A 22,754-nucleotide genomic window follows, 5' to 3' on the forward strand; every position below is an offset into this window, starting at 1 on the left:
GACTCAAAGACAGGTCGTGAGGCTTAGTGGCAAGTGCTTTTACCCAACAAGGCATCTCGGCAGCCCTGTTTCTAGGCCTTTTGTCTAGGGCCATTCGGTTTATCCTGAAAAGCATCCTTTAGTGCCCTTGTTTGGAGTCACAGGGTCAGAGTGAGGTAGAGACTTGCCTACTAGAGATCTAAAATGGAGTCACCCGTGTGCCTGGCCTCTCCCCATCCACTGTATAGATGAGCATACCTATTAGAATCCCTGCATGATCCACAGTGAAACACTAAAGAAGCTGGGCACAGTGATGCAAGCGTGGGGCCCTCAGCTCCTGGTGAGGCTGAAGCAGGACTATGACTGGAGTCCAGGAGTTTGAGGCCTCTGGACAACATAGTGAAACCTCATCTCTTAATATATATATTCTTGCCCATCCTGCACAAAGTCCCACGTTCAGTCTGTAGCACCCAGCATGGTGATATACACCCATCAGCTGGGCACTCAAGAAGCAGAGGCAGGAACATCAGGAGTTCCAGGTCATCCTCAGTTACCTATTGAGTTCCAGGCCAACCTGGGCTAGGGCCTGGGATACCTGCTTTTTATGTGGCTTCTGGGAACTCAGACTCAGACAGCACATCACTGCCCAGAAAGCACTCACACCTACTGACCCATCTCCCATTCCAACGGACAAGGTTGGTACAAGTTAGTGTTTCAATAAAGTTAATGGTTTTTCTACCCGCTGGATCCTCTATCTACCTGACTCTGCCAGGTGTGCCCTGTTTTAAACCAGAGCTTCCCCAAATTGCATCTGTGCCTTCTCTCCCTTTCAGAAGTCTTCAGGAAGATGGTCCAGGCTCCTGGGATGTTCTAAACCCAGTGGCATCCATGTTCCTGTAGGATGTAGTTTATAGAGGAAGCCTATGGACTCTCTTTCTTGCACCCAAATAGTCGACACAAAAACAAACTGTAAAGTTGAGCTGGGCAGGTTCTGGGTTATTCTAACCCTCTAAGCCATTTACTTCCCAGTCATAGGCTCTACGCTCTTCATCCTGGCTTGCTCTGCTCCATGCCTGTCCTCATGGAGAATCCTTGGTGACGTGCTCCTCATGACTCATGGACCTTCTGCCTCATGGCCACCTCTTCTCTTCCTTCCTCTTGGTCCTCCTTTGCCTCCCTCCTCTCCTCCCTGGGACACCTCCCCCATTCAGATCAGAAGTCCCACCCTTTTCTCTTCTGCTCAGCTAATTGGCTGACAAGCTCTTTATTAACCAATCAGAAGGTAATGGAGAAGAAAGTTTATAAAACACAGAGACGGGTGATGCTTCATAAAAATAACAATACCAAAAGTCCGGCCTGTACCCAACTCTTTGCCGGTACAGAAGTCAGCATTTGAATAATATAAAGACAACCTTTACACAGCCTCCAAGCCTGCAAGGAGATTGTCCCTGCAGGATCCACCTGACCCCATTGCAGACCTCATAGCATTACAGAACCCCGGAAGCACATGACTGCACACATGCTACAAAATGATAAAGGGGGTTCCATGGCAACTGAATCTTGTCATCTGCTTAGTACCTGGACAAGGATAAATGTCCACTCATGTGCCTGTGTTAAAGAATGAGTTGCTTGTCCCTTTGCTGTGACTAAATACCCTGACAAGAAGCAACTTAAGAAAGCGGCTCGCGGTTTGAGGGTATACAGTCCATGATAGCAGTGAAGGCAGGGCAGTGTGCACCCAAGGCAGCTGCTCACATGACATCCACAGTCAGGAAGCAGAGACGTGAATGCTGGGACTCAGCTCACTCTCCTTTTTATTCAGTCCAGGACCTCAGTCCTTGGGATAATGCTACCCATGTCTGGGGTGGGTCTTCCTACCTCGGTGTACCTAACCTGAACAGTCCTTTGAAGACACACCGAGAGCCTTGTTTGTTCAGTCATTCTAAATCCTGTCAAGCTGGCAGTCAACGTTATCACACTGTGCCTCTCTTTGTTTTGATCTTCAGGTTCTCCAGCCATTTTTGTTGCTTTGTGGGCTATCACCAGGCACTTTCTAGAAAATACTGGGTAAGTTGGGAGGAGGAGGAGGAGGAGGAACAAGAACACAGTATATCATCCAACCATCAGCCTCGGTAGCTGCTGCCTCTGCAGCTAGGAATTGCTGGCTCAAGAGGCAAAATGCTCGCCTAGCGTGCATGAAATTCAGCGTTTGATTTCAGCCCAGCATTAACTGATATAGGAGAGACATACTTTTCAGAATAAGTATTTTAAATTATGTTTATACATATAGGGTATGTCATATGAATACAGCTGCCCGTGGAGGCTGAAGAGGGGATTGGATCCCCTGGGCCTGCAGTTACAGGTGGTTGTGATCTGTCCTACATGGGTGCTGGGACCTGAACTCAGGAACTCTGCAAGAACAGATCTTAATGGTGGGCACACTCTGTGAGGCCTAAGGGCGTAAGCACATTCCTCCTCCTTTCGAAGGCTGCACTGGGGATCAGGTCTGCTTGTCCGCCTAGCTCCCCGTTCTTAGTGATGCCTGACACTCTCTTCCACAGATGCTGGGACATCAACGCCAATGCTTCCGTCTGGTGGGTCATTCGAGGGCCTGTGATTCTGTCCATCCTGGTGAGTGACTGTCCTCTGCTGAGCTGAGGACAAGTAGGGGAACTCAGATGTAGTGAGTAACCCTGAGGGTTGGAGAGCCTGGAGCTTGAATTCTCAGCAAGGGCCAGGAGGTAGAAACTGCAGGATCGCAGAGGTCAGAGGTCAGAGGTCAGCAGGCTGTTCCCTAAAGAGTGGCAGGAGGGAGTGGGTAAGGCTTGTCAGGAGGCATTCATGTCATTTTTTTGAGGCAGTCTCTCACAGGACCTAGAGCTTGTACATTTGCATAAACAAACAAACACCTTTAAAATCTCTCCCTCCAAAGAAAAAACCCAAGTCCAACAGCAGCAGCAACAACCAGAAAGCAAATTCATTCCAAGCGTGGTGAGGTAATTTTGCACTCAGGAGACTGAGGCAGGAGAATTTAGAGTTGGAGGCTTATCTGAGCTACATCGTGGTGTGCTGTGTCAAAGAGGAGAGGGTGGGCTGGCACAATGACTCCATGAGAAAAAGACCTTGCTGTGCAAGTAGACAACTTGAGTTCCATCACCAGAACCCACAAATGAAGAGAGAAGCTGTCACTGACAGTTAACCTTTGACCGACACCAGCATGCACATGCGTGTGCGTGCATACATGCGTGTGCACAAATGCACGAGCAAAAACACAAATATTATAATAAAACTTAAAGATAAATAAACCAATAAATAAAAGTGGACCCCACGGCTCAGGGAAGCCTGCGTTTATCAAGATTCACCAAGGATTCCAAGCCCAAGAGTGAGTGATTGTCTGTAAATTGTGTAAATCTATGAGTCATGGACCCTGGACAGCAGTGCCTGCTACTTCCAGCCATGGTATCTAGATTTATTTATGACCCTGGGACTCTGGGTGCCCGGATGGACAGCTATGATTTGCCATTCTGGCTGTGGTGTCTTTCCTGTCCCCAGCTCTAGGGGTCAGGGCCTGGACAGAGGACTTGGGAAACCAAAACACCTTCAGCCTGACCTCTGCCTTTTGCTTTGCAGATCAATTTCATCTTCTTCATAAACATTCTAAGAATCCTGATGAGGAAACTTAGAACACAAGAAACAAGAGGAAGTGAAACAAACCATTATAAGTAAGTATAAGTAAGCGTAGAGCATTCTAAGTGTAGAGCATTCTAAGTAAGTGTAGAGCATTCTAAGTAAGTGTAGAGCATCATAAGTAAGTGTAGCGCATCATAAATGAGTGTAGAGCATCATAAGTAAGTGTAGCGCATCATAAATGAGTGTAGAGCATCATAAGTAAATGTAGAACGTTATAAGTGTAGAGCGTTATAAGTGTAGAGCATTCTAAGTAAGTGGAGAGCATTATAAGTAAGTGGAGAGCATTATAAGTAAGGTAAGCTTGGCATTGCCTGGGTAGTCAGCAAGCAGCGTCTGAGTGCCTGCTCTTCACTCCACGGTGCTAAGTGTGAAGACAGCCTGGGGACGGTGCAACTAGGGCAGGCGGGTGGATCTAGACCCTGAGTATGAAACCTCAGGCACTGGGCAGAGAGAAACTATGAAATCAGACAGGAAACCGACAAGCAGAGAGATCTGACCATTGCAAGGCTGGGAGGGGGAGGAGGTGGGTAGGAAGTATTGAGATGGCAAGGAACGCAAAGGCCATGGCATTGTTTGTTAAGCACAGCAGCAGTAGAGCAGGCATCTGTCTGATTTAAATGCTGGCACAGTTTCTTTTAGCTGTTACCGATAGAGGTGAGTGACCGGAAGGCACCGAGGCTTAGCCAGGAGTCTGGCAAGCTTTGTTCTTACCACGTGACAAGCACGGGGGACTTAGGAGATTTTTCAAAATAAGTGGAAGCATGTTAGAGATGTTGCTCTGTAACAGAATATTTGCCCAGCGTGAGTGAGGGCCAGGGCTCAGCACCTAGCAGTGCAAAATACACAGATCAGAGATAAGTAGGTAGATAGGTAACTGTATAGATGGATGGCAGATATGGAGACAAACACTTAAAGACAGAACACAGGTAGGTGATGGGTAAACAAATGGCCGGTAGGTATGCAGGTACATACGAAGATGATGGATAAATGGTAGATAAATAGCTGTTAGGTACACAAATAAGTGACAGAGGTGGGGAGACAGGCAGAAGAGAGATCCAGAAAAACAAGCAAGACATTGCAGCCAAACTTAAAGCGGTCAGGCCCTATATCTGTGACTGGGGCTGAGTCAGATGGGGAGTGTCGGCATGTCCCTGTGTCCCCAGGCGCCTGGCCAAGTCCACCCTCCTGCTGATCCCGCTCTTTGGCATCCACTACATTGTCTTCGCCTTCTCCCCAGAGGACGCCATGGAGGTCCAGCTGTTCTTCGAACTGGCCCTGGGCTCCTTCCAGGTACGTTTTGGGAACCATGACTTAAAAGAGGACTCCTCAGGATGAGAGCAATGGCTCACTCAGTGAAGTGCTGGCACCGTGAGCATGGGAGCCTGAGTTCAATCCCCAGATCCCACAGAAAGCCTGCATGGGCTGCATGTCTGTGATCCCAGTGAGGATGAGGTAGGAGGGAGACACAACAGGATCTCTGCAGACCACTAGTGAGCTACCCAGCCTGCTCAGTGACGGGCCAGGCCAATGAGAGACCCTATGTCAAATATAAAGATACCTGGGCTGCAGAGATGGCTCAGCGGTTACGAGCACTGACTGCTCTTCCAGAGGTCCTGAGTTCAAATCCCAGGAACCACACGGTGGCTCACAACCATCTGTGATGGGATCTGATGCCCTCTTCTGATGTGTCTGAAGATAGCTACAGTGTACTTATATATAATAAATAAATAAATCTTTAAAAAAATATAAAGATACCTGAGACCTCCACATCTACACACGTGTGCAGACACACACACACACACACACACACACAAAGAGAGAGAGAGAGAGAGAGAAAGAGAGAGAGAGAGAGAGAGAGAGAGAGAGAGAGAGAGAGAGAGAGAGATAAATGATGAGCCTGCAGAATCAGCAAGCCTGAAAGTCATACAGTGATGACCCAAGGGCCACAGGGGGAGGACCTTATGATGCCAAGTGATTTTGAGTCTCTAGTAGTAAAAACATATTGGAAATGGGAGAGGCTGACTCCTGGGAGAAAGAAGGGCAAAATCACTCCAGCATGATGCACATGGTGTTACACAACCGTAGCAGGTAACACATTCATAACCACAATGAGGCACAGGCTGTCCAAAGTCACAGGCAGGCACATGAACCCCCCCTCCTCTACTGGGAAGTCAAATGCTTAAAGCTAAGAAATTGGAAACTCGAAACATCAGCAAATTGTGTAAAATCAGTTAAAAGAGTTCAGGCTGGACTCCAGTCACCCTTAAGGAGTAGGAAAAGGGGGTGGGGGGCTGTGGATGGCAGGTGTGTGTGTGTGTGTGTGTGTGTGTGTGTGTGTGTGTGTGTGTATGTGTGGAGGAGGAGGAGGAGGGGGAGGAGGGAGGAGGTGTGAGTCAAGGTCACCCTTCACTACATAGTAAGTCTGAGGTCAGCCTGGGTTTGGAGTTTTCCAGAAGCTAGAGCAGGAACAGTATGTTTAAGACTCACAGTGTGTGGGCTGGGGATTTAGCTCAGTGGTAGAGCGCTTACCTAGGAAGCGCAAGGCCCTGGGTTCAGTCCCCAGCTCCGAAAAAAAGAACCAAAAAAAAAAAAAAAAAAAGACTCACAGTGTGTGTGCCAGTGTGGTGTGTGTGTGTGTGTGTGTGTGTGTGTGTGTGTGCATGCATGTGTGTGTATGTGTGCCTGTGTGAATGTGGTGTATGTGTCTGTGCATGTGTGTATGTGTGTGTATGTGTGTGAGTGTGAGTATATGAGTATGCATGTGTGTATGTAGTGTTATGTGTCTTATTTATACATATGTGTGTGTGCACAAATGAGTGTGCCAGGGGACAACATTTCTCAGGTGTCGTATACCTTAGTTCTATTTTGTTTTTTGGACAGGATTTCTCTGTGGCCTGGAACTTACCAAGTAGGCTAGACCATGCTGGCCGGCCAGCCAGCCTCAGGGATCAGCCAGTCTGTCTCCCTAGTGTGCCACCATGCCCTGAATATTTTACGTGGGTTCCAGGATGGAATTCAGGGCCTTGTGCTTGCAAAGCAAGCACTTTACCTACTGTGCCATCTTCTCAGCCCCTAGCTATGGGGTTTAACCAGGAAGTGGGGGAGATCACTGATCTCTACTCCACCAAAATGCTGTGACTGTTAAGGCAACAACAAGATGGGTAAGAAGAAATCGTAACTGGAGTCTGGAGCCTCACATTGTTACTTTATTTATTTGGTTACAATCATTTCCATCCAAAAATAACATGAAGTCAATTTCAAAAACAACAGAGGAGAAAAATATGTAGATGACTTATCAGGGGTGGTTGGGAAGAATATAAACCAGTGTACTTTGTAAACCAAGCACTTGGGAGGAGGGGGAGGAGGAGGGGGAGGAGGAGGGGGGAGGAGGAGGGGGAGGAGGAGGGGGAGGTGTGAGTCAAGGTCACCCTTCACTATATAGTAAGTCTGGGGTCAGCCTGGGTTTGGAGTTTTCCAGAAGCCAGAGCAGGAACAGTATGTTTAAGACTCACAGTATCCATTAGATGAAAGCCGATGGATTTGGCTTGTGGCTCACTAGTAGAGCATTTGCCCTGCATGCTTGAGACCCTCGGTTCCATTCCCAAGTACAACCCTGGCATGCATGTTTACATACACACACACACACACACACACAAAATCAGGAAGGCAGGCAGGCTGGCAGACAGACACACACACAGTCTCTCTCTCTCTCACACACACATACCACACACACTTACACACTCACACACACAGTCAGGAAGGCAGGCAGGCTGGCAAACACTCTCTCTCTCACACACACACTCACACATTTACATACACCCACTCTCACACACTTGCACACTCACACACACAGTCACACACACATACTCTCTCTCTCAAATACACACACACCAATACACCACGAAAGTAAACTCCTTGCCGAAGAAGTCTTGTGATCATGCTTTGGGGCTTGAGGACATTTTTCCCGGCTAAGTTTTCCTTGCTAGTGCTCCCACTCAGACTCCAGCAGAACCTCCCAGTGGGTGATGGATGGCAGCACTCTCCCTTCATCACTTGGATTCTGCTCTGCAGACGGAGCTGGCTACTGCCACTGCTCTGGGCTCCAGGGAAGATGCTTCATTGGAGATGCAGGGAACCAGATCTTGTCCTCTCTCCTGTTTCAGACCCAACCCCAGGCTGTGCCCTGTACCCACCTCTGAGAAGCTTCCCTGACCCTGCCAGGGTCCTGTTGCATAGGTGACAGTGGGTTCACTATGACCCGTCCACTGACTGTGGGATTTGAGGTCTGGTCCAAGCTCGGAAGTATTTGGCTTGACCACCAAAGCAAGTAGTGAGCTTTCAGAGCTTGCGGGCCCCAGAGCTGCCTTTCCATATAGAAGGGACTCGCTGTCCCCAGAACTGGGAATATGAGATTGGAAAACAATGAAAACACAAGAATGCTTTTCTAACCCCCCATGGGGTTTCCTATAAATAAAAAGATCATAAAAACATGTGGTCCACACATGCGGCCCCAGCCCTTAGAAGGCAGAGGCAGGAAGATAGCATCTTGCTCTAGGCTAGCCTTGGCTACATTACAAATTCCAAGCCAGCCAGTGGCTTGTGAGAGGCTTGATGGTATTCTGTCCCCAAAAGTGTGTGTGCATTCTTATATAAGCGCATACAGGAAATATATATATATATATATATATATATGCACCCACATATCCATATGTGCATTCATATATAAACGTATCAAAGTTTCTACCACATACCAAAGATCAGAATGAACCTGCATCCACCAACCATCCTAGACAATGTAGCAGGAGCCTGTCTAAACACCACCACCACCACCACAACAACAACAACAACAACAACAACACCAACAACAAACTGATGTGGCCCATGGCTGGAGAAATGGCTTCATGCTCAAGAGTTCTTGCTGCCCTTACAAAGACCTGAGTTTGATTCTCAGCACCTCTATCAGGTGGTTCACAATTGCCTGTAACAGCTCCAACGTTCTCTTTTGGCCTCCACGGGCACGTGAACACTGCAATGCGTACACACACACACACACACACACACACACACACACACACACACACGACGACAACAATTACAACAAAAACTCACCAGTATGGCTCTGGCTTTGTATCTCAATGGTAGAACGTGTACTTAGCATGTCTGAGGCCATGGGTTCAAGTCCTACCCCCTTCAAAGCCAGCCTGAGGAGATTGCTCACCACACATATGAACATGAGGACCTGATCTAGAATCACAGCATTCATGTAGAACGCTGAAGTGGGGTGACAGTAACCCAAGTACTGAGGGGATGGAGATGGTACATCCATGGAGCTGCCTGTCCTGGCCATTTGGGAAGTCACGAGTTAGGAGAAATCCTGTCTCAGAAAGGCATGGGGAGACCAAGTTGAGGATAATGACCGGTGTCAACTTGTTGGCTTTAGGCCTTCACCAATCAGCACATGCATACTTACACACACACACACACACACACACACACACACACACACACACACACCAAATATAAAGCCAATATTCTTGAGTACTTGTACATATTAAGCCCACTATGGAGGGGCAGGTTCATTGCCATTTGGGGTCCTTCAACACGGTAAGTAGCTACAGGCAGTCCCCCAGGGGAGAAATGAACGCTGGTGCTCAGCTTTCCCTCCCCTAGAGACAATAGAGCCACCCACATTCGGGGAGCATCTTTCCACCTTGATTAACCTAATCTAGAAAATCCTCACAGGGGTTTTCCTCCTGGGTGATCCTAGCCCCTGTCAAGTTGACAGCATCAGCCATTACACATTACCCATGGCTCTGCAGACATTGTGGCCACCTCTAACCTGACACAGATGCATGCTAAGACCCTCGGAACACCATCGGGGAAAACAGGAACACTGAGAGAAGGTCCAGATAGCCTCAACCCCTACAAATTAGGAGACACAGAGCCTGGGCCACAGAGCCCTTCCTCATTGCTAACAACACACCTGCATTGTACACGCTTTGCTCTTACCACACACCTGGTCTTCAGTAGGAATTGGCCATCTGTCTCCTGAGCCCAGGATATCCCACAGGATAGCTGCGCCTCTTACAGTGGGATGAAGGGGAGGGGCATACCTCAGGGGCCACCTCTTTTTACCATCCCAGATGGCCCTCTCTACCATTCAGGGGATCCGAATCGTCCCTTTAGTCAGAAGCTCTTCCCTTGTCACCTCTGAAAAGTGTTAGAGGTCATGTGACAGGCCTCAGGGTCAATAGGTAAAAATGATTCCTGGTTTGTGTTCAATAAGACAGGCATATCAGGGCACTATGGTCCCCAAATAGGGGATTCTTCAAGGCTGAAAGGTGTGCTAGAGAGAGAGAGAGAGAAAGAGAGAGAGAGAGAGAGAGAGAGAGAGATTATGTTATGTTCACACGCGTGTGTGTGTATGTGTGTGTGTATGTGTGTGCGTGTGTGTGTGTGTGTGTGTGTGTGTGTGTGTGTGTGTGTGTTCACAGATATGCATGGTCCCCTGAGTGCTTGAGGCATACTTAGGCAGGGCCAGATGGGAGGGGTGAGTTAAGTCCCTCAACCTAGCCTATGAACTAACCCAGTTCCTTCTGACAGGGTCTGGTGGTAGCTGTCCTTTACTGCTTCCTCAATGGTGAGGTGAGTGTCCTGGGGAACCATGGGATTCCGATGCAGAGGCTCCCTGGAGAGAGCAGTGGAAAGGGTTGGGAAGGGTTCTTGAGCAGGTCTGCTTGCTTGGCAGAGTTACCTAGGGGACGTGTTAATTCACATCCTGGGCAATATACCCAGGATAGAGCCAGCAGAAATAGATTTTGTGAGTCTGGGCTAAGGTTGGGGAAGTGATCCTTACTAAGTTCTCTGGGTGCCTCTTATCTGTGGACAAGTTCAACAAACCCAGATGAGCCCAGCTCCCCTCTACCCCACCCTAGAACCTAAGCTCCCGGCAGTTCTGATGCTTGCTTTGTGTGTGGCCTGGTCACGTCCTGCCTGGAGCTCAGCCTCCCCACAGGTAAAGTGGATCACTCAGAACTGCCCCGGCCTTGCATGGAGGCTTCAGTTTCATGATATGATGCTCCAGTCATTGACCCTGGCTAACTAAGTTACGGCACCAGAGCCAAGTGTCTCTGTGGCTGCTGGCCAATCTGTCTGGTTCACGCACTTGAATGGGAACGACCTCAGATGTTTCCCAAAGCTCAAACCTCACACCTGAATTAAGAGGTTGGTTCGAGTGTTCTACTGGGGACCCCATCTAGGAAGCCTCTGACAGATTCTGAGCCAGGGTGAGGAGTTTGATGGGAATACTCTCGAAGGTTGGTGTTGCTGTTTGTGAAACAAGTCTCACTCCCTTTTTGTGGGACGCAGTGTCAGAAGATGCAGGTACAGATCAGGCAGGATGACTCAGTGGGTGAGAGTGGTTGCCCTAAGACTGACGACAAGTTCACTTCCTTTAACTGACTGATGGGGGGAAGTAGAAACTCAAGTTGTCCTCAGACCTCACAAGAATACCATGGCCTGTATCTGTCCTGTGGCTCGCCCACTCTTCCCGTCCCCATCTCTAAAGCAATAAAGTAAAATATAATTTAAAAAAATTAAAGACCTATACAAGTGCTCAGGTTATGGGGGGCCTTCAGTACCTTCTATACGGGGGAGGACAGGAAATGGTCATTCAGAGGCCTTTTGGCAAAGGGACAGGCAGAACAGGAGCAGCTGGGCCAACCAGTGAGCGAGGTTCCAGGCAGAGGCCTGGCCTTCCCTCCCAGGCAATTGCTGCAGCTGATGGTGGTCTTGGGCAGGTGCAGTTGGAAGTTCAGAAAAAATGGCGCCAGTGGCACCTTCAAGAGTTCCCGCTGCGCCCTGTGGCCTTCAATAACTCCTTCAGCAACGCCACCAACGGCCCCACCCACAGCACCAAGGCTAGCACTGAGCAAAGCCGGAGCATCCCCAGGGCCAGTATCATCTGAGGCTGCAGCAAGGCGCCAGCGGACGAAGGGTTGGATATTCAGTAGGACGGACATCTGTCTGATAGCCATCTCGTGCTCGACTGGCTGAACAGGCTTGTCTCTCGGGTCCGAGCTTCCTCGGAGATCAAGCAAGAGGAGACTACTAGGTCATCGCGGAGCAGGAAACGGACCCATGACTTGGTTTTTCTTGTTCTTCTAAGAAGAGCAATTCAGCAACTCCAGAAGGGGCAGGGGAATAAAATGACACCCAGAGAAACCTTAGTCTGTCAGTCTTTTGCTACCTAGAGAGGGAGTGTGCTCTAGATCACTTTCCAACTCGTCCCCACAGGAGGAGGGAGCTTCCCTGCCTCCAAATCTCACTTTTAAGGACACGCTTAGAAGCACAGAAAATATGAGGAATCAAGGCCCTTGGCCTCAGACAGCTCTTGCCTATCCTATAGCTCTCTCACCAAGCCTTCAGGACAAAGGTGAAATTAAATTATAAAATCACAGGGCATCGGACCCCCTTTCATTATATAACCCTGATATAGTAAGAGGACTCCAGGGAGAGTAAGTGCATAAGAAAATAAGCCGTACTCTCTGTGGGTGAGACACAGCTCCTGGAAGGCCCAAGATTTGGCCAAGCTACTCGACATTGATATGGAAGTCTTGTTACTTTGAGACAGCGTCTCCTGTAGCCCAGGCTGGTCTGGTACTTCCTAGGTAGCTGAGGGTGGCCTTGAACTTGCAAGTCTCCTGCCTTCACTTTCTAGGTGCTAGAATTACAGGAGTGCAACTGGCAATCAGACTTGCGGCTTCATTCACTGCAGGCTCACTCTGTGAGCTGAGTGATATCTCCATGGAGCCCTAGTCCACAGACTTTTTGCTTTATATCTGGGCTTTGAGGCAGGTGGTGATTTCCCAACTCTCAAACAGGAAAGGACAAAGGTCCGTCTCCCTGAGCTTTAAGCTTCCATAACTCTGGCTCTCCATGCCGAGTTTGCACTCCTTGGCTCCATGAGAGGATGACCAGGGATGAAATGTTTTAACCTTCTTCCAAAATGAAACCTAACGGGGGAACCCAGACAGAAGTGGAGACATGGCCTCCCATTTGCATGCAGGTTGCTTCGGGACCCCTTCCCTGGCTGAGAGTCAGACTGAATGGTTAATGAACTCGGATTTTGGTAAAACCAGGCAGCCCGCACAAACTCCTCAGGTGGAGGTGGCAATATGGCTCAGTGGGAGAGTGCCAGCCCAGATTCACTGGGCCTTGGATATGAATGACCCTCATCACTGTGAAAAACCAAAGCTAATCAACCAGTTGTGGGACCTCCAAGGTCTGTGTCGGGGGTGGTCCAGTTTTAGCAATGGGAGATGATCTGAAATAAAAAGTGCCTAAAAACTGGGACTAGAGAGGTGGCTCAGCCAGTAACAGTGCCCTGGAAGCCATGCAAAGGGGGAAAGAAAGAACAGCTCATATGTCCATACCCACACACACGCGCAATGGTAAGTAAAATAAAGATATTTTAAATCATCGTAGAAGGAGCTAGAGGATGGCTCAGTGGGTAAATTACCTGAAAATCCGAGTTCAGTCCCAGCAACTCATGGAAAAGCCTAGCAGGGCTGTAATGGATACAATCCCAGGGCTGGGGCAGGGGCAGGAGGCCCTGGGGCTCACTGGCCATCCAGGAAAGCACACTCGGTGAGCTCTAGGTCCATGAGGTACACTGCCTCAGAAACAAGGCATATATTCTGGAGAACAATACCTACCATTGATTTCTGAGTTCCAATGCACACATATGTGTACACACATGAATATGTATCTATACATGTACAAAAATCACATTAGATATTACTCTGGGAGGCTGAAGCAGTAGGACCACTTAAGTCCACAAAATAGAGACCAGTCTGGGCAATATTTTGTCTCAAAATAAAATGGGTCCTCAGTGGGCAAGTATTTGATTAGCATATATAAGGCCCTGGGTTTGATCTCCAGGGGAAAAAAATCCTGAAAAGACAAAAACAAACTACAAAAAAACACATGTAGGCGCACAGCTACCCTGGGAAGAGACCCTTTCGACAAGATGAGAAAGTCTAAAAATCCAATCGGTGTCTGGGGGAGAAAGGGATCTTGTAGAACATTAAAGAAAACATTTCACCTGTTTTTCTGGGTGGGGAAGAAACTGGAAATGAGGCAACAGAATGAGCAGAACTTCAGATCTGAGGCCCGAGGAGGCAGCTCAGCTGGTTGATCTGTTAGTCGTCTTACAAGCATAAGACTAGAGTTCAATCTGCATGACCAATGTCTCTTTTTTTTGTTTGTTTAAGCTGGGCATGGAGGTGTGTGCTTGCAATCCCAGCCCTGGTGAGACTAGAGACTCTGGAGTTCTCTGGCTGGCCCATCTAGACTACTTGGCAAATTCTAGACCAGAGCCAGGCCATCTCAAAAAACAAAACAAAACAAAACAAAACAAAAAAAATGGGGTTAAGCATATGGCTCAGTGGGTAAAAGCACTTGTTACATGACTACGAACACCCAAGCCGGGATTCCCAGTACCTACATAAAGTTGGATGCAGTCGTGACCACATCTGTAATCCCAGCGCCCTCGGAGTGAAAAGGAGACAGGAAAGCCTTGAGAGCTCACCGGCTGGCTACCCTGGTATGTGCAGCAGAAACCCTATCTCAAACAAGATGGAGGAGATCAAATGACCTCTGAACTCCACCTGTGTGCCGTGGCATGTGTGGGCCCACATCCACACGCAGAGATTTTTTTTTTTTAAAAAGTGGGAAGTGTCTGAGAAACCACACAGCCAAGGTTGTCCTCTGGCCTCCATACATGGGTGCACACACATGCACCTCCATACATGTGCACACATGCACACAGAGGGGGGGCAGGAGGGAGGGAGGGAGAGCAGTTCTTCCTGTGAGTATGGAAATCTCCACTGGTTCTTGACCCCTTTCACCTCCACCTATCCCCTGCAAGCTGTTAATGATTACACAGTATCTGTTTGTCTCCTCACCCACTGTGGAACTCAGCCTTGAAAGCCTGTGCTCTTTGAAAGGCGCTCCAGGATCAGAAACGTACCCTGAGGCCTCCAGAACCTCACCAAGGACGGCCTGGCAAACAGTCCTGAGTCCAAACTGGCCTCAGAACTTTTTCCCTTAGAAATCATCTGAGCACCCTTGCTGGGCAGCTGTTCAAGGAAGACTTCAAACTAAGCCGAGAGAGAACAGTTAGATCCTAGAAACAAGGGTGTTCCAAAGCTTGTGAGTCCACACAGAGGACAGGGGGTGGGGAGGGCGGGCTTTAAGTCAATAGATTGAAAGCTACCATCGACAAGACTTTCTAGGGGAATCCTGATAAAGCCAGGAAAATGGGTGCAAAGTCTCCTGAAGCTGACGGGAGAAGGTCCCAGGCACTGACTGGCCCTTTAGGTGGAAGACTGAGCCATTCTTAGAAACCTCCAGAGTCCCAGGAGTTGGGCTGGGCGATTGCTTTGTGATTAAATCACTTGCCACAAGCATCCTTAGAACCCACATAAATCTGGATGGGTGTGGTGACACACCTGTATTTCTAGGCCTTGGAGGCAGAGTCGGGGCATGTCTAGAGCAAGCTAGTTCAAAAGACTAGCCTTACAGGTGAACTCTGGGTTTGATTGAGAGACCCTGCCTCAATGAATAAAGTAGAAAAGCAGGGCTGGAGAGGTGGCTCAGTGGTTAAGAGCACTGACTGCTCTTCCAGGGTTCCTGAGTTAGAATCCCAGCAACCATATAGTGGTTCATAACCATCTACAATGTGATCTGTTGCCTTTTTCTGGTATGTAGGTATATACACAGATAGGACACTCATATACATAAATAAATAATAAATAAATAAAGCTTTTTTTAAAGGTAGAAAAGCAATTGAGGATGAGTCCAGACACAGACGTGAGACCTCTGTGTATGCACACTTGTATCTACAGTCACACACGCATGCATGAACACATACACATGTGAAAACATGTACACACTCATACCTCCCACACACACATATGCACAAATAGCGCATACATATACACAAGAAAACATTTAAAAAGAGTCTCAGGGGGCTGGAGAGATGGCTCAGTGGTTAGGAGCACTGACTACTCTTCCAGAGGTCCTGAGTTCAATTCCCAGCAACCACATGGTGGCTCACAGTCATCTGTAGTGAGATTTGATGCCCTCTTCTGGTGTGTCTGAAGACAGCAACAGTGTACTCATATACGTAAAATAAATAATCCTCTTTAAAAAAAAAAAAGTCTGGGATGCGGATCCCAGAGCAATCAATGAAACAGGTCTGAGCCCTACATACCTGGGTAGCCAGCCAGGAACTGACTTTTGGTCTCTTTCAAACCCTATTCCAGTCAGGGAAGAAAACACCCGAGGAAGACATTTTAGGATATTCTTCTTATTTCACAATTGACATCTTTAATAGCTTGTCTAACCTATCCAGCTCTCTGTGCTGTGGTACTGAGGTACTCTTCTGGCCCCTGCCCTGGAGGTCAGCTGAGGAGACTCCCACAGCATTTCTAGAGCTAGTAGTGCCTAAGAGGCAGTGTCAGCGGCAAGGTCGCTGGCTGTCCCGTGCAGTCTCAGCCAGAGGTCCTATATCAGAGAAGTCCCGTCATGACCTTGCTTTCTGTAAGCCAGGGTCCCCGCTGGAGGGGACCGAGTGAGACTGTTAATGTGAAGACCGCTGGTGGCATTGAGGAAGAAGAGGAAGGAGGCAGTGAATTCACACCAAAACATCAGGGTGAAGCCCATGAGGGTGATCTGATTCTTGAGGAGGATGATAAAGGTGAGGAGACCCCCAGAGGAGAGTATGAAGGCAACCAGGAGGAGGTAGGAACCGATGGCCCACTTGCTCCGTGAGCGGACATCCTCACACACCTGGGACACGATGAGCAGCTCCAAGCCAAAGATGGCAGCCACCACGGCCATGGCGGCCACGCTGCGTGCTAGGCCCATGCCTACAGCCACCCCGGGCACCTGCGCCTGGCTCAGGTCTCTCAGACAGTGTGGTTCACTGTGGTTGCTGATGGTGCAGAAGTACCAGAGCCCAAAGAGACGATCCTCCACGAGGAGCCAGTGACCATCGCAGATGGAGACCGAAGAAAGGACCACGGCCAGGGCAGTGCACACGATGATGAGTGTCCGGATGAAGGACTCAAAGAAAGACCGGTGAGGCCTCTTAGGGCCCAACAGCTTGTAGGCCTGGAAGACACCACGGGAAGCAATGAGTTGGCAAGGGCCCGCGACACCAGGGAAGACCCAGCATGCAATCCCGTTTCCTCCAGCCCGGCTTTCTGCTCTGATACCATGGAAAACGTTGAACGGACCCACCCAGCTTCCTATTAGACCCACCTTCACGGGAGGGGGGGATTCCTTTTTCTACCTGTCTTCCCTCCTCTACTGAAGCCTGGTCAGGCGATTAACCATGGCAGACTAATCCCTTACTGTTCTTCATCTCAGGATCTTTACCGAGAGTGAAAAGCCCAAACGGAGCTGGGGACATGGCCTTATTGGTAAAGTGCTTGCTTTACCTAGCAAATGTATATAACCCCAGTGCCAGGGAGGCAGAGAGAGTCAGATCCCTGGGGTTGGCTGGCTGTCCAGCGAAGCCCAGGATGAACTAGGAACTTTGATGAGCTCCAGACTAGGTCAGGGAAAGGAAGAAGGCTAGGGAAAGGGGGAGGGGGGAGGGGAGAGGAGAATGGAGGGGGAGGGGGGAGGAGAGGGGAATAGAGAGGGAGAGGAAGAGGAGAGGGAGATGGAGGGGGAGAGGGGACTCGAGGAGGAGGGGGGAGGGGGAGGGGAGAGAAGATGGTGCCTATAGAACAACGGTTAAGGTTGTCTTTTGAACTCCACATGCATGCAGGTTTCGTGCACACACACACACCATGGATGGCACTCTAATTAATATAGTTCCATGCCTGGGTCCTCTTTCAAACCTCCTGGGTCCCTGCTGTCCCCTGACTTCACCCCCCTCCTCTGTTCTCATGCATGTCTTTCCCACCCAGTCAGCCCACTGGGTCCTCTACTGCTCTTGTCCACCAGGTGCCCTGTGCTGCTCTCTGCTCCATTCTGATGATATGCTGGACTAACATGCTATTGACTGTCTTCCTTGGACACTAGGAGGGCAGGGACAAAGCCATGTGTCAAGACACTGGGGTAGTCCTAGTACCTGTCACGGTGTTAGGCCTGCACTTGAGGGAGAACATGGGGGAAATTGGTCAAGTTTGCAACTTGTGCTTCCGTTTGCGACTCCTCATAGACTGAGCCTCCATCCTATGAGTGACTCCCTTCATAGGATGTTCAGAAGCAGGTCACACACATGGACTGGTTGGTGCTGGCAAACAAGGGAGGGGGGCTTCAGGGAGCACCGTATGTCCGCTGTAAACAAAGATTTCCAGAGGGGAGTGTGGGCCACACCTTTCTAAGATGTGGTGCTGAGCCTGGCTCCTGGCAGACTGGTAGGAGGCTGTCGGCGAAAGCTGGGGAGGTAGTGAGTCAGTAAAGGCCTGCTGTGTAAGCGTGGGACCTGAGGGCAGGTTCTGGCACCCCATAAAAAACCAGACATGGTGATGATGCATGTTTGTAACTCCAGTGCTGGGTGGGGTTAGGGGCAGATGGGTGGATCTCTGGAGCTCATAGACAGTCTTGTTAAATCAATGAGTTTCAGATTCGGTGAAAGACGTGTCTCAAACAATTAAGTAGATGAAGACACCCTGGCATCAACCTATGGCTTCGATGTTGTGTGTTCACATGCTCTTCCTCTCTCTGTCTCTGTCTCTCTGCCTCTGTCTCTTCCTGTCTCTCTGCCTTTGTCTCTTTCTGTCTCTGTCGGTCTCTCTCTGTCTCTGTCTGTCTCTCTGTCTCTTTCTCTCTTTTTCTCTGTCTCTGTCGCTCTCTGTCTCTTTCTGTCTCTGTTTCTCTCTGTCTTTTTCTATCTGTCTGTCTCTCTCTGTCTCCTTCTCTCTATCTCTTTCTGTCTCTCTGTCCCTGTCTCTCTTTGTCTCTGTCTCTCTATCTCTCTCTGTCTCTGTCTCTCTGTCTCTCTCCTTTTCTTCCCTCCCTTTATTTTGAGCTGGAATTTTATATATACAAATTTGGTCTTGGTTCACTAAGTTGCCAAAGATGACATTGAACTTCTAACCCTTCTTCCTCCTGGGACGACGGGAGAACCACCACACTGTTTGATTTGGTGCTAGCATTTGGAACCAGGGTTTCACCCATGCTAACTAAGCGAGTACTTTCCCAATGGAGCCAGCTCTCCAGCGGGCATTTGCTTTCCAAGCTACCCAGGGAAGCTGGCGATCCCGGCAGGAAAGCACCTGGCAAGGTTTAAAATCCCTAGAGACTAATATGGTCACAAGACGGGACAGCCAAGGATGAAGAGAACAGTCACAAGACACAGGCCAGCTCAGACACCTTTTGACCCTAGGCCTCACACTGTCTGGAAACAGGCACATCCAGTCCCTTCCTCAGCCCCGCCTGTCCCAGACCCAGACTGGACTTTAATCTCCAGGCGCTAAGACACCACACTGGGATCAGACAGAGGTGACAGATCTGGTGTCACGTACCCTTTTCTTGACTTGAAACAGGCTTCATTAAAACTCACTGACCACTCGTAAAACTGCCAGGGTTAAAAGCTCATGTTGATAAAGATGTGTGGGACCCGGAAGGTGTCTCAGTCTGGAAAGTTCTTGGAAACTTGAGCTCAGTCCCCAGATGCCAAGAAAAAAAGATGGGCTTGTTGGTGCACACTTGTAATCCCAGCACTGGGGAAGGGGAGTTGTAGGGAGGGCTCACTGGTCAGCCAGTCTCACCTACTGGGTGAGTTCCAGGCCAGGAAGAGACCTTGACATCACAGGGGTAGTCAGTAAAATAAGAGACCTGAATTCCATCCCTAAAACCTATATTAGAAAACATAGCAGACCTGGGTGTGGTGGGTGCTAGGGGTCTCAGTATTAGGGAAACAGGCAGGTCACTAGGGATCGCTGGTCTGCTAGCTCAGCTGAGTTCTAGGCCAGTGAGAAACACAAGGTAGACAGAGCCTGAGGAGGAAGGGCACTCCCGGGAATTCCACACCCCTCATCCCCACATATAAAATGTGTAGGCCACAGGTGGCTCTCAAGTCTTGAGGGCAGTCAGTCTCACCAGCCCCATCATGTCTACTGCAATCTTCATCTCGAACCTGTGTGCCTCACCCCATACCACTGGTACATCCATCAACTTCTGATGACATCTGTGACTCTGCCATCCTCTCCTGGAGGCAGGGTGGCACAGCTGAATGGCACATGCTGAGTGGAGGGGCCAGAAAAGCAGAAGCATGCGGCCAGTCCTGCCCTGTCAGCCTCATCTCTGTGCCTTAGGACAGTCCCTTCACACAGGGCCTCCACTTCCTCTGCTAACACTGCTCACCCATTCTTTGAACCTGTGTGACCCTGCATGATTTCCACTGACCTGACTCAACCAGGCTTCTGAGGCTAACTCCAGTGCCATGTTGAATGGGCCTCTGCTCCCCAAGACCAACAACACCCCAACTATGTATACTCACTTCTCACACTCCTGTATTCACGACTCTTCAATGAGCACTCTGCCCAAGCCTGGGTCAGGCCACCAATCCCAGCACTGACTACCTCTAACACAGTAACATTTCTTCTGCAGCCTGTGCCTGTTTCTTTCAGCTCAACCTCTGCTTGCAGGCTCCAGGCCTTGTGCCCATTCTTGCTACTGGATATAGACCCTTCCGTGCTAGGCAAGTGCTCTACCCTAGCTACACACACTTTTTACACGTTTTATTCTGAGACAGTCTGATGAACACTCACGCTAGCCCAGGTAGGCCTTGAACCTGCGATCTTCCTGCCCCAGCCTCTCAAGGAGCTGGAATAGGGAGGCCTGCCCTAACAGGTCTTGGTGTTTACCTGTCATTTTTTACCCTGTCTCCTCTCCACTAGAGGGTGCTAATAGTACCTAACACCTAAGGTTGTTTTAGGGATGAAGTCATTGGCCAAGTTTCCCTCAGTAGGGACAAGTGTGTTCTGCATCCTGCACTGACAGTTGGGCTGTAGATCGTCTTCCTCACTTCCACAGCAGTTGAGTCTGGGGCAAATATGCCGGGGAACCCTCCTTTCCTCCTCCCTTCTCTCCTCTTGCTGTCTCTCCTTTGCTTCCTCTTTCCCCCCTTCTCCCACCCCTCTACCTCTTACTGCCTCTTCCTCGATCTCTCTAACTCCTCCTCTTCCTGTTCTTCCTCTCTTCTCTCCTCCCCTCCTCCCTCCTCCTCTCATTATTCTCCTTCCCTCCTCTTCCTCTCCCTCCTCCCCCTCCCCTCCCCTCCCTTTTCGTCTTTCCTTGCCTCTTTCCTCTCCCCCATATCTTCCTATTCCTTGCTTTGTTTTTCTTCACCTTCTCCCCTCCTCCCCCTTCCCCCTCCCCCTCTCCCTAAAGGGGCTCCTACCAGTGGCTTCTTAGTTTAGCCCCTCCCACACCCACACAGGTTTCTGAGTATTTCCTTTGGGGTGCCCCCACACCTTGGCTTATTCCTCCTTTCTTCCTGTGCCTTCCTCTCACGCCCCCTCCCTGGAAATGGTCTGGAATATGCCCAGGAACAAAGAAAAACAAGTCGCCAAATCAGAGTCCCTACCACACCCTAGCAACAGTTCTGGACAAAGAGTTTGTGGGTGCCTTGCAGGGCTTTTTTTTTTTTTTTTTTTTTTTTTTTTTTTTTTTTTTCTCTCCTTGTTACCAAAGGTGTGAGTGAGATTCAGAGTCAGGAAGACCTGAATTTGTCTACATCCTGTCACTTGGCAACCTACTGTCCACTGTGGCCAGGTTATTTTTAAGCCTCAGTTATCTCTCTGTAAAATGGGTAGAGCTGTAAAGGTAGCTATTCCTATAATGCCAGGTACTGGGAGGCTAAGAAAGGAGGGCGGGTTGAGCCCAGGAGTCTGAGAGCAGCAAGAACAGATCTTGTCTGTCTCAAGCAGGGCTGATAATGATAAAAATAATGACGATTAATGGGCGGAACACTACCTAAATTATCAGGCCCTGAGGACCTCAAGGCAGAGTCAACTGACCTCTGTACTTCTCAGGGCAAGACCGGACAGTGGACAGCCCGGAGCACAGCCAGCCGCCGGGATGCCTGGGTGAGCAGGAAGCTGGCCCGCGGGGTAGTGGACACTTCCCGACCGCCCTTTGAAGCGGGCAGGAATGCGGAGATTGTCAGCCAACACAAACACTCAGAACTGCTCCAAAAGAAGGCAGATCTTAGGGAAAGCGGCCGCTTCTGTCCCAGGAACCTTTTTCCTGGGGCGTCGGGTCCCCAGTCCCACCTCAGTTCCACCTAGCTCCTCACACGCACTTCGGAGGAAGATGGTCTTTGCGATCCCGCTCCCAGAAAGTTCTGGCTTCGCGAGCAACGTCCTCCGTCCGTTACATAAACCAAGCCTGGCATTTTTCCAAGTCCATCCTGTCAGTCTGCCACTCTAGACGCCCAGTTTTTAAAGATTCCCAACGACCCCTGAGAAAAGCCTAACCGATAGGTCACTCACTGGTGACCCCGCAGAAAAGTTTGGTGGCCTCTGGTGCTCTCAGAGCGCCATCAGAGGCTGAGAAGATTGCGCAGAGCGAGCTGCATTGGGGGAGCAGGTACCCCCGGACCGCTCTCAGAGAAACCCTCCAGGAGGAAGGGTGTCCAATCAAGACCTGGTCACCTTGGGGAGTTGTCACCCTGACCCAAGGTTTCAGTCACTGAGGGTTCCCAGTCCTCCCCCATAGTAGACTGTACCCGGCTCTGCGCCCCGCGGGTCCCTCGGGCTACCTGCGCGCCGATGGCCGTCATGCTGCGCTCTCGGAGGCAGCGCTGTCGCCTAGCCTTGCTGTCGCACTCCGGCTGTGCTCGTCCGCGGGGTTGGCCCTCTCTCGGGGCGGGGCGCAAGCCGGGGGCGGGGGCTTCGCGATCACTGGGCTGCTCCGGTTACGCTGACTCAGCAGCGCTCTGGGTCCCAGAGATGGGGTATGCGGTGACCCAGCATACGTTCTTCCCCTGGATGCAGATTCCTCGAGGACTGAGAAATTTGGTTCCAGTCCAAGTCTGAAGGGCGGAGTGTCGGGAA

The 22,754-nt window shown here is 49.8% G+C and overlaps 2 protein-coding genes across 7 annotated transcripts in view; one reads left to right on the plus strand and one right to left on the minus strand.

The window, feature by feature from the left end:
- The window catches only part of Sctr (secretin receptor), a 56,860-nt gene extending 44,968 nt beyond the window's left edge, over positions 1-11,892 (plus strand). For 2 of the 5 annotated variants that reach the window (XM_087581770.1, XM_087581768.1), the window contains exons 9-14: positions 1,986-2,046; positions 2,541-2,610; positions 3,610-3,701; positions 4,833-4,959; positions 10,273-10,314; positions 11,469-11,892. In XM_087581770.1, coding sequence (XP_087437896.1) covers positions 1,986-2,046; positions 2,541-2,610; positions 3,610-3,701; positions 4,833-4,959; positions 10,273-10,314; positions 11,469-11,636 — 560 coding nt within the window. In that variant the 3' untranslated portion in view covers positions 11,637-11,892. 5 annotated transcript variants of the gene reach the window in all.
- Positions 11,893-16,022: 4,130 nt separating this feature from the next.
- On the minus strand, positions 16,023-22,524 carry Tmem37 (transmembrane protein 37). Of its 2 annotated transcripts, none has more exons than XM_087579978.1 (2): positions 22,427-22,524; positions 16,023-16,848 (listed from the first exon to the last, which is right to left on the minus strand). In XM_087579978.1, exons 1-2 carry the CDS (start codon positions 22,478-22,480, stop codon positions 16,240-16,242), a joined length of 663 nt encoding a protein of 220 aa, XP_087436104.1. In that variant the 5' UTR covers positions 22,481-22,524; the 3' UTR covers positions 16,023-16,239.
- Positions 22,525-22,754: the final 230 nt, after the last annotated feature.

The sequence above is a fragment of the Rattus norvegicus genome, chromosome 13 (assembly GCF_021556685.1).
Source record: "Rattus norvegicus strain SHRSP/BbbUtx chromosome 13, alternate assembly SHRSP_T2T, whole genome shotgun sequence".
Classification (NCBI taxonomy): domain Eukaryota; kingdom Metazoa; phylum Chordata; class Mammalia; order Rodentia; family Muridae; genus Rattus; species Rattus norvegicus.